The sequence below is a fragment of the Xiphophorus hellerii genome, chromosome 7, assembly GCF_003331165.1.
Source record: "Xiphophorus hellerii strain 12219 chromosome 7, Xiphophorus_hellerii-4.1, whole genome shotgun sequence".
Classification (NCBI taxonomy): Eukaryota; Metazoa; Chordata; class Actinopteri; order Cyprinodontiformes; family Poeciliidae; genus Xiphophorus; species Xiphophorus hellerii.
The window spans coordinates 15,308,605-15,320,221 of record NC_045678.1 but is presented as its reverse complement, the minus strand read 5'-3'; the positions used below and the strand labels follow the sequence as shown (position 1 = coordinate 15,320,221).

The following is an 11,617-nucleotide window of genomic DNA, read 5'->3' as shown; positions in this document are numbered from 1 at the left end:
ACAGCAAACATATATAGAAAGCTTTCCAAATAGATTTGACCAAAATTTAACTTTATGGTGTACATCTAACACTCTACATTTGGGTTGGAACTAATTCTGCATGTAAACACTCAATCCACATGGTTAAAAGTAGTGGTGGCAGCATCATGCTGTGGTGATGAGTTTCTTAAGCAGAGACAGGGAAACGGGTCAGAGTTGGCAGGAAGGTGGATAGAGCAAAATACAAAGTACAAATTATAACCAATACTTTAAAGCAAAGTTGGGCTTTAGGAACCAGTTATGTCAAAAAAAACAAAACGTATATCAACATTAACATCAAGTGCTGCAGAATTGTTCTTGTAATGTGGCAATAATATGCCCAACTCTGACCAGGTTAAGTCTATGGTCAGAAGTGATCTGTTTCTTCAAGCAGAGGTCATTCAGAGGGCTATTTTTTACAGGTAAGATACTGGCTGCTTGCAACAACTCCCATGAGTTGCACAAAACAATCAAAGACTCTGGCAGGTGGGAGGTTTCAGCAGGTGAAAACCCTGCAGCATCCTCTTACCATTCAGACTGAATACACGTTAACAGACGATAATCAGAAAACAAAGCAAATATTTCATTTGAATGGCAGTCAAGACATAAAGGGAGCACAGATTCAGATAAAATTTCTTCTCCACATGAGATCCATTTCCCCCAGGCTATTTCTTGGTTTTGTTCACTGCTAAATTTCAACTCTATCTTTTGTTGTGTGAAGTGACAGAGGTGACTATCACACCAAAAAGAGCTGCGAGTGTGTTATTCATACGCGGGGTAAAAGGAGAAAAAGAAGGCATCCACATAGAGACGATGTGGACCAATATATTATGGATTAGCTCTATATCAAGTCTATAAAATATAAACTCACAAAATCTGGATTAAGTAACAGAGCTTTCTTTAAAGCAGGGTATGTAACTTTTTCATTCCTTATTCTTTTTGAAAAAGTACCATCTAAAAACAAAAATTGCAGTTTCAATGTTGGTAGGAAGCTAAACCTTTTTCGTTTTTAATGCGAATTAATGAAATTATTCTTGGGTTTTCCATCAGTAAATAAAAAACAGAATAATCAATGAGTTGAACAAATTTTAAGTGGTTATGTGGAAAAGAAAATCAAAGATAGAATGTCAGATCACTTTATTTAAAAAAACACTTTCACAGATTCAAAAGGAAATCTGAAAACTATTTGTACTTTTTCCTTACTTCTTTCTTTTCCGCATACTAATCCAGATCTGAAAAATAACAGCAATAAAATATGTATCTTAAAAAAAACCCAATGGAAATAATATTAAAGCAAACACAAACTGCAAAAAAAAAGAAAAAAAGACAAGAAAATGTTTGTCCTTTAAAGCCAAACTGGTCAAGCTGACACTGACCTTATGTATCTAATTCGTGTATTGAGTTGAATATCACTGCGGTGAGGATGGTCTGCACGACATCAAAAGAAAAACAGTTTTTTTATTAAATCAGTGAAGAGTGAAATACTTTGACCATGGGGGTAAAGTACCACTAAAAGCTTTTGGGAAAATACAACCAGCCAGAAAATGTATAAAGATTTTCCCTGCCATGACCTGCTGTCCCTAACTTTAGTCTTTATTCCCTGAAGAATAGCACACAGCAGAGGCAGCAGCTACAGATATTAAAGAAGCCTTTTTAGCACGGAGGGTCTAAGGGATGTGCAACGAATAAGAAGGGAACGGAATCACGACAGTATCCGATTAGGGCTGTGAGTCCCACGAGGTGATCCAACAGACGTGGACTGAACACTCGGCCAAAGAGAATGACAGATGACAACCTAAAGTGCCCGAGTAAACTAATTTCACAATTTAGTGTTGTTTTATTTTATTTACATGTCTATTTTGGTGGATCTGGTTACCTTAATGTGTGTGAAACATATGCTTTATGAAAGGAGGAAAAGGGGAATTCTCCTTGTTGCAAAACTGACTTAATTTAAAGGCACAACAGTTCATCTCCAATTGACTCACAAGAGGAGACGAGTCAAGAGAGGAACGGAATCCAAACAGGAAATGAATGAGAGGAACCACGTAGAAAATAATTAGAGAAGTAGAGTAAAAATATAGATTTGAGATAACGTATAGGCTGTTAGTTCAGCCTAAAATAATTTACATTCGTTGCACATTTAAGTTGAAATTAATGTTGTCTTTTTACCAACACGTTTGTTTTTTTCCCCGACTGGATTGACATTAACATTCTGGAGTGGTTCAGCCAGGGTCCCAACTTAAGAATCAGAGGAGAGAGCAGAAGATTAGGGTGATGGCATGGAGGCTTTCCAACCTTAAAGACTTGGAGTTTATCACATAAGTCAAGTAGTCAAGATATCAGTGAAGATTCACAGTAGCTCTGAAGCATCATCTCCTTTTTAATGACCAGTCCAAGCACAAAAAAATCTGTTATATCTGTGTTTATTAGAGTTGGGGTTTTGAAGTGGACAAAAGGGTAACAACAGGAAACCGTCTCTATGACATCTCTATGATTGATACAGCTGACGCAGAGCAGCCAAATCTGATTCCATCTTGACTTGTAAAATACTTTGGATCATCTCACGATACCTCCCGGCATCCACCACCGGGTTCAGCCTCAACCGGCTCTTCTCCACGTTCTGCTGCCACGCCTCCCTACAACACCTAATGAGATCCTCAGCAGAACCAGAGTCAGGGATTTCACCATGTCCAGTGCGCCCCTTGTTTCTCTCTTCTTCATCTTTGACACACAGAAGTGAGGATAAGCCCTCTCTGAGTGACAGCACCTCTTTCTCTAGAGCAGAAGCTAATTTTTGAGCCGTGCTCTGACTTCTTGCGCGCTTGACAGGTTGGAGGAAGCAGGAATCAGGGAGGTACGACAGCATGGAGTCCAAGAACTGGAGCATTTGTAATTGGCTGCAAAGGAGGGATAGAAACAGATTTTGCATGTTACAACAATGTACACACTGCAATGGATAAAAAAAAAAGGTGATACAGTCTTTTTATCATTTTTCGTCGCGTGTCAGCTGATTCCCAGAGACCTACCTTTCTAGTATTCATTAGTGGAATTTGTAATTTTAAAAGCACTGCTTGCAGGAGCGTCAAAATCTCTTTGATATTCGAGAGAATATCACACATACGTACGCCTTAGCCAACTTCAAAGGCTTGTCAACTTGGAATGTGTTTATGGAAATTCAGCAGAACTACTTTTCTGTATCCATCCACTAAAACGGCATAATTTAATATTCACAGTAGAGATACTGCAGCCGACAACTGAACAAGAAATCTCTATTCCGGATATTTTATAGCTTTAAATCATATTAGAAGGATTTGGTATTTTATACCAATGAATATTCTGAAAATGGTCAATCTTTAAAGATGAAAAAAGGTAAACTTTATAGGACATAAAGGTCAACTATATTAAAATGTATGAGGACACAGGATATAGCACACTAATCCTCAGTGCAACTTTTCTTAATGGTGACAGTTTTCTGATTTTATTATATAAGGTTCTCATTTAACTTTTTTATGGTACAACATGCTTCACTGGATATAATGTGATAGACAAAAACAAAGTAGCTCAGAATTAGCAAATAAAGAGAAGATATTGATTAAAGCTGGTCAAAATTTACTAGAAGATGGATGGAGTTAAATACAGAGCAATCCTGGGACAAAAGGTGTAAGAAGACTTGAGAATGGGGCAAAGGTTAACATTCCAGCAGGACAATGCTACAGTGTGTGCAAGTCTGAGGGCAGCAATTTGGCTTTCTTGATTGCATCAATCAGTGGAAATGGTTTACCTGCTGTGGATGGATAAATCCCCTTGGAAAGGGTTTATCTGATGCCAGCGCAGCAGCATTGGAGCTGAAGATCCTGGAGAATCTAAAAGTAGATATTCAGGACTCACGTCTATCTTTTTAAAACCCTCTCTCCTCTTGATCCAGCCATCTATGTCACCTAGGCTATAATCTGGAGAGTCTATGCGCAAAACCCAATTATCCAGAACTGTCAACAGACTCAGAAGGTCTTCTCTAACCTCATCTAAAAATAAAAAAGAGAAAATGATGAGCAATAAATGTTTTATGATTAAAAGATTGAGTTGCGAGTTATTGGAGTTTACCTGTTTTTATTTGAGGGTTTTGCAGAAGCGGCTTCTGGCAAAGATCATGAATGTCTAATGAAACTTCCCCACAATGGAGTACAGCTGTTGTTGGGCTGCTCCCAGGGAAAACAGCCTCCGCTTTCTCCACGTAATGAAGCATGGCACGGCACTTGACACAGCCAGAGGTCAGAAGAGGTGCCAGCTTGGTCACTGCAGTCACAGCCAGTCTGCATCCACTGAAATCGTCGCTGGCGATGTGCTGCCTGCTTCTTTTGGCTGCGGGCTCAGAGAACGTAAAGCCAGACGATGGGGAGGAGAGTGTTGGTGTCGAGGGGCCGCACGCAGGCAGCCAGAACACTTGGCTCCGGGTCTGGATTACTGCAGGCGTCGAGTTCTGGCCCGGCTCTGTCAGGAGGGATAAGCTCACACCGCTCGCTGGTCTGGAACAAAAATAACACCATCATGAACAATCAGATATCACACAGATAGCCCACGATCAAACTGGAAATTAAACACAAAGTTAGAGTCGGTGTGTGTGGGTGTGTTTGTGAATGTAGCACAGATGGTGGACTGATTAAACACCAACAAGCTGGTGAGGTTGCATCAGCTGCAAAGACCAGCGATAAAAACAAAACCGCACGAGCGCCGGAGGCAGTCGCATCAAGGGGAGTTTTTCTTCACATCTTCTCAAAGTAACGTACAAACATGTGGATGAAGGTATGAGAGAGTTTCTTGTTTCCACACAAGATGATAACGATCGCCCTGCCAACTTTAATCTGACAGGATGCTGGGAAAAACAGTCAACCCAGAAAACGCTATGCAACTACAGGTTAGAGGAAATTATAATCTAGTAGTGCTTTGTACATTTATGCTCTTCCAGTTACAGACAGATCTACACTACCTACAACATCATGAAAAAAAAAATCATATTTACATGCCACTGTCAGCGGTTAGGATCAGTCCAACAACCAGCTGCTCCTCAGTGATGCGATGCCACAGCTTGTCAATTTTAGGTCTGGAAGACAGCGCTGGCGATTCATGCGACTTGTCATCCAGAGTCTCATCATTGGACTCTTCATCACTGTCCCACAGGGCAACAAGGCCTTCCTAGACAGAGAGTACAGAGACCGTAATCAAGAATGACACAACTAGCAGCAGCAGCAATTCGTGTCAAACATTTCAGTTAGCTTTTTAGGCACAATCAGACAATCGTTTCTCAACCCTATTTGAAATTATAGAGTACTGCTGCCAAACTGAAACAATGTAATACTACAGTACAATATTTTTTAATCAGTTAATTTTGACATTTTTTTTTACTAATTATGTTTTATGTTGATGAGTATCTATTGGGAAATGCTAAATGGTTAACACCTTTGAATATGCCGGTGTAACAGTACATAATCCGGGAAAACACACTGACCACCTGACCAGCAAAGTTTAAGAACTTCATGCTACTTTCAGCATCAGCCAAACATGTCATGCATCTGCTGTTCTGCTCTCCTGCTTCAGCAAAAAAAACACAAAAAAAAACCCATGACATGACCATGTGTTAGAAATTGTGGTTCTTTTCCTGACACAGATCAGAATATTGTTTGTGTAAAAGTTTCAAACATCTGACCCAAACTGTCAGCCTCAGATAGAAGGAAATTGGTTGGGTGAATCAGCAACAATGCAGGAACCAGTAACTGCTGGAACCACCAATGCAACTTTTTACTGTAAAGGGAGTTTAACATCAACATGGTTAAAAAGAAAGAAGTCCCTCCTCCAAAAATAAACACCTAGAATATCAGATGTTTATTCTGATATAAACACCTGATATTCTAGGTCAGTTTTGAAAGTTTCAAGTTTCAAACTTGAAACTGAATGTACAAGCAACCTGAATGTCTTCAGGAGAAATGTTTTATGGTCAGATGAGACAATGATTGAGAAAAACATTGTCCACATTGAGAACAATGACAAGAAATAAGTTGAAAGTAGTCAAAGTGCCTCCTTGCAGAGGGGCCATATGTTATTGGTGCATTTTACAAAGATAGATCAATAAAGGAAAATTACCTTGAAATTATTCATCTTGACCTCAAATATAAATAGCCATCCAACTGAAACCTGGACGCAACTAGATGCTCCACCAGTACAAAGAGTCCAAACACACATTAAACAGGTTTTAGAATGGTCAAAGCAGGATATTGCTAAGCTGCTGAAAAGGTCCTTATCTGAACCCTCTTAAACAATTCTAAATAATCCTTTAAACCCTGGAAAAGTACTAAATTTAGTGATTTTTAATACAAGAAGATAGGTCAAATATGTAGCCTGATAAGTACCATTACTTCTACTTCTAATTCAATCCAGGAGTGTCACATTAAAATTCTTGAGGGCTGGCGTCCTGTAGCTTTTAAATGTTTCCCAAGTCCAACACACCTGAATCAAAGGACTAAATTACCTTCTCGTGTACTAAGGTTATACAGAGCCATGCTAATTACCAAATTATGTGTTTCAGGCTGGTTGACAAAGAGACACACCTAAAAGTTGAAGGACACTGTCCCTCAAGGACTATAGATTGACAATTGTGCACAGACAAAGGTGGGTACCGACATTCTTACTTCAGTTAGGTCTTCTGGAATAGTGTTCTGAGGAGAATTTCGGAGCAGTCTGAAACATGTACAACACTGAATGATCTGCGGATCATCCAGTGTTAACGGTCAAGTTAACCGCTGCCAGCTTCTACTCCCTTTAACAGCTGCCCAGAATATGATTTCAAAATATCCAAACTATCCCTTTAATTCAGTCAGTTGAATTAATTGCACTGAAACATTCTTGCTGAAAGGACCAAAACCGTTTGCCAGCTCTTTGTTTCAGTAACACCGTTTTCTTTTATTCATTGAATAGGGCGGACAAGTGACAGAAAGTACTTGTTCAGGCAAGTTTTAATTCAACTTCAACTACCTGTCACCCAGTGCAGAACAAATATTTGTCAGGGTAAATTGCTTAGAGAACTTGTAAAAAAAAAAATCATATAATAACAGACATTTTAAAAATTAATTAATTCTATTCCCTGCCTGCAAAAATGTATATAAAAGAAAAAAAAAGAAAAAGGCAACATAATAAATGTATCTGAAAATTTAAGACCATCGTACATCTTCGTCCGCTCATAACATGAACATGACATAAATTACACCTATGGGTTGGGCTGGAAGACTGGTTGTTCAAGAACTACTCTCCCTTTAAGGCTTTGCACCCCAACAAGAAATACCAGTCTCATAGGGTGGGGAAGATGTCCAAAAGAAAAAACAATGTGCAGGATTTAAAAATATATTTTTCTCACCACTCCTGTCTAGAAACTGACACTGTCCTCATAACTCTACAACATTGCACCACATACATAAAACATCCTCCTTCAACTAAAAGCAGATTTATTCTTGAAACTGGGCCTGAATGAGGATATGGCAAAAGTTTGGAATTAAGATAAAGACTTCAAACAATATTTATTTTTTGTGCAGACACTTAACTGAATAAATGTTACTATAATTGCAAAATATTTGAGGTTTTTTGTTTCGACTTTGCTTTATTCAAAGCAACCTCTTCTGGAATAACAACCTATTATATACCGTTTAAAATGTGATCCCCCCCCCATTTTTTTTACTCTTGTAATGTTGTGGCTCTTGCAAAATTTCCTTAACCCTAAAACTAAGCTCCTATTTTCCCATGTTAACATTTATTCAGCTATGATAATGCCAACATAAATTTACACCTAAATAGATGTTCTCCATAATAATAAAAGCAAAGTTGTATAATGCTGTACATGCATCTCGAAATTTACAGAGCCCATTTTGTGTTTTTAAGAAAGGCCAGATGAACAAACACAAGAAACTGCTCACACATTTTAGGCCTGTGGTGTCCTACAATGCTGTGAAAAATAGTTTTCACACCCCTGCAGATTTCTTCTGTTTGCTTTTTTTGTCAAACATATGTGTTTTAGATCAGATTAATTTAAAATTTAGCTAAAGATAACCTGACTAAAAATAAATAGCAGCTTCAGAATTATGATTTAATGTATGGGATAGATGGACAGACGGTCAGACAGACATTAAGAAAGGCATAAAAAACCAAGCAAAAAGAAAAAGGAAGGAAAAAATAAATGAAATCAGAGCTGCATAATATATTGCAGATGTATCATAATTGCAATATATTAATATTGTTCCACAGGCATACATTATACACCAACATGATCACATATTCCAAATTGCACTTTTCCAGTCTTCACAGAAACTCTGCACTACGATCAAGACTTTCTTAAATAGCATGTTTCTTGTCATTCCCATTTTGAAGAGTGCCTCAAAGACACAGCCCTTCGTCTTGCATAATTTATACACATTTACACCTCGAGAAACAAATGAAATCCTGGATTCCAAATTAAAATTTCCGTTCAACTCAGCAGATTTAAGCATCTACCAGTTGCATTTAGTCTTTAGGGATTACTAAGGGTGTCGGTTACTGTGACTATAATGTCATTTTCATGCACATTTATTTTCACAATACTGTGGAAATTAAATATTGTTACAAAAAGCTACTTATTTTGGTCAGTTGTCATTCTGAAAACATTTTACAGAGTACATTATTCCTAACTGACATCATGCATAGCATAACATGAATATACAAGTAGCTGTTAATTGGATGACTGCTAATTAGCGAGCCTGTGTAATCAGCCAGTTTTTAAAAGTTAAACAAGTGCGTGAACAGTACCTGCTCAGGCTGGCTGAGAACAGTCTCCCTTCCTGAAAGCACATCAGTGAGGACTTGGATTGATTGCTGTAGAACTCTGTCCTTCACTCTCACTTCTCTTTCAAGCTCTTGAAGGACAATCAATCCACTCTAAATTACAAATAATATTTGACTGAGAGAAATCCTTACAGACAGCATACATAATGAACCACTGAATGAATGACCAGAGGTCAATGTCAAGATATTCCAACCTCACAGACATACCATAACATGAGTATGATGTACTCTATTTTTCCAATACACAGAACCTAGAAATTGCTTTTAAATTAATTTTAAAAATGCACATACAGAGTCTACTCGTTGAACTTTTCACATATTATTATGTTACAACATCCCATGTCAGAGTATTTGCATTGGGATTTTATTTGATAAACCAGCATTGGGAAGTACATAATAGTGAAGTGGAAGCAACAGGGCACATGTCTTTCAACATGTTATACATAAAAATAAAATAAATAATTAAATAAATAAATATATTAAACTTTTTGGATCCCCCCCCTTGACGCAACTAGGTAAAATCTGTTTATTTTTACATGTGATGGACCAACGATAAAACACAGAAAAGTTCAAGGAGTATCAACACGATTGTCAGGCAGTGCATATGCAGTAATTTCCTGTGAATTATGCATCTAATATGCAAACGTTTGAGTGGTGCAATTATACTGTCAGGCTGTTAACACAAATACTAGTTTTTTTGGCTGTTCTTCTATAATGTGTTTCAGTCTCACCTGTAATCTGGATTCCAAAGCCTGAAGAGTGAGAAGTGAGTTTTCCTGAGGAGGTGGACTTGCCATCTGTACTTCAGAGCCTTGACCACACTAAAACATGTATTTTTTTATTAGACATTGTATCATCCATAACAGGGAACTTTATTAATATAGCTTAAAGCAACTGCAGAAGCCTTACAGAGTAAGAAATACCACAAAGGTCAGTGATGAGAAATTTTTCCAGTGGCCTGCTGGATATTCCTTTATTTCTAAAAATCAACAGAATCTGTTCTGTTCCACATCCAAGGAAATCATCCACATGTGCGGAGTCGACATCTGACCAACAGGAGGCTATCTGGAAAAGATTTGTTCTTATTTAATAATAATGGATTTCTAGAGATTAATAGATCAAAATGGGCTGAATACATAATATGCAGGCCACACTTTTCAGATTTGTATTTGTAAGTTAATTTGAAAACAAATTTCCACTTTACAGTCAACCAATATTTTGTGTTGATCACACAACATTCCAGTAAAATACCTTAAACATTTATTTATTTATTTTTTTTATAAAATCTGAAAAACCTAAAGGGATGTGAATTCTTTTATGAAACAATGTAGACTCCAGTTTATACATACCTGAAATGTTTCCTTCCATACAGCACAAACATGGCCCTGTTTAAAGGATACAACAAACAGACATCCGTTTCTTCCTGTGTCAACCATCTGAATGTCTTCAACCTGCCCAAAGGGAACCTCGCATGTGTCTTTTACAGTCCCGTTTTCAAAGAGCACAAGCTGCTTATTTGAAGTTGCAGCAATAACAGCACATCTCAGCACGTCATCTACTCTGTCAGCAGTGAGAACCCGCATGCACTGTGTGATGGAAATGTAGGGATGTGGTAAAATCAGACAGCCATCAAACGCGTGTCCACCCTCAAACAAATAGCCAAGTGTAGGGGAATGATTAGCTAGAAGTGGTTCTGAAAGTCCAAGAGCAAAAAGCTGCCCTTTCTGGATGGGTAGTTCTCCAAAAAGACATTTTGACATTTGAATGGGGATTTTTCGCACGCCTTCTGCCAGAGGGGATGTATAAGACACACTGTTGTCATGGCTCCACAGCACTGTGGGACCCTGAAGGATGCACACCTTACCCTTCATTTGGTAGGGGAGCTTGAACTCAATGCAGGGCTCCAGCCGGTGTGAGCTTCTCAGTGCCAGTAGGCTGTACTTAAAGCTGCCTCCCTTCTCACTCTTCTTTGTCACCAAAACGAACGCAGTTTTAACCCTTTTCTGAACATCTACTGCGCATTTACACGTCACAATGTCAACATGAGCTGACAGTTTCCTACTGATTGCAGTTGCTCCCTCTGTTGCATTCAGGAACGCGTTGCCTTCACGTTCAAAGTAGAAACTGCGGAACGTCAGGCCGCTTCTTTCGCTTACATTCACGGCTGGATCACGTTTGCAGGTGAATAGGATTATCTTGCCACCGTGTGAGAGGCCGTGGACTTTTCGATTCGAATCATCCGATGACAACTTCTCCATTATGTGAGGATTCCTGTCGGGTTCGCTCCCTGCAAGTTGGAGCCGGTTACTTTCGTGGCAGAGCAGTTGAAAATAAAGCAATAACTATATGCTGAATGTATCTGTTTAAAGAGAACAGAGACGCAAACTTAACTTTTCACACCGCTGTTACAAGTACAGTCAACAATGGCCTATCATAGCAGTCAAAATAGCGCGCCATACTCACATTGAAGTTAGCTTCCGACTTGTTAGAGTTAGTAGTCTGGAAGGTTTTTTTTTTAGCCATTTTTATTGTCATTTGTAGATGAGAAGTTTTAGAAATCATGGATGCTAAAATATTTTTGGGGATAAAAATCATGTTTTATATTAACTTGTCAAATCAGCAGATTTGTAATTGCCCTTTGGCATTATTTTCATTCGGAAGCTGACTTCAGCGTCACCCCGCTCGGTGGAACTAAACTTCCTGTCAATTCAAGTGCATTGTGGGTAAGCTTCTGTGAACACAC

At 38.5% G+C, this 11,617-nt stretch overlaps 1 protein-coding gene across 2 annotated transcripts; it reads right to left on the bottom strand.

Moving 5' to 3' along the window:
* Positions 1-1,140: 1,140 nt before the first annotated feature.
* fancb (FA complementation group B) lies at positions 1,141-11,570 on the bottom strand. 2 transcript variants are annotated; one of them, XM_032568558.1, is made up of 9 exons: positions 11,338-11,570; positions 10,224-11,233; positions 9,784-9,939; positions 9,606-9,695; positions 8,839-8,967; positions 5,036-5,208; positions 4,120-4,541; positions 3,800-4,040; positions 1,141-2,915 (listed from the first exon to the last, which is right to left on the bottom strand). In XM_032568558.1, exons 2-9 carry the CDS (start codon positions 11,130-11,132, stop codon positions 2,507-2,509), a joined length of 2,529 nt encoding a protein of 842 aa, XP_032424449.1. In that variant the 5' UTR covers positions 11,133-11,233; positions 11,338-11,570; the 3' UTR covers positions 1,141-2,506. The 2 variants fall into 2 exon arrangements, with proteins under 2 accessions (XP_032424449.1, XP_032424450.1); XM_032568559.1 differs by lacking the exons at positions 8,839-8,967; positions 11,338-11,570 and having other exon boundaries at positions 10,224-11,331.
* Between the last annotated feature and the right edge of the window lie 47 nt (positions 11,571-11,617).

Bases quoted from the DNA above. Each gene is read 5' to 3' on its own strand.
- fancb (XM_032568558.1), bottom strand. From the start codon at position 11,132: ATGGAGAAGTTGTCATCGGATGATTCGAATCGAAAAGTCCACGGCCTC. The intron at 5,209-8,838 runs GTACTGTTCACG...CTCTCTGTCTAG, and splicing joins TTCTCAGCCAGCCTGAGCAG to GAAGGCCTTGTTGCCCTGTG. The intron at 4,542-5,035 runs GTAAATATGATT...TTTTTGTTCCAG, and splicing joins CTAACCGCTGACAGTGGCAT to ACCAGCGAGCGGTGTGAGCT.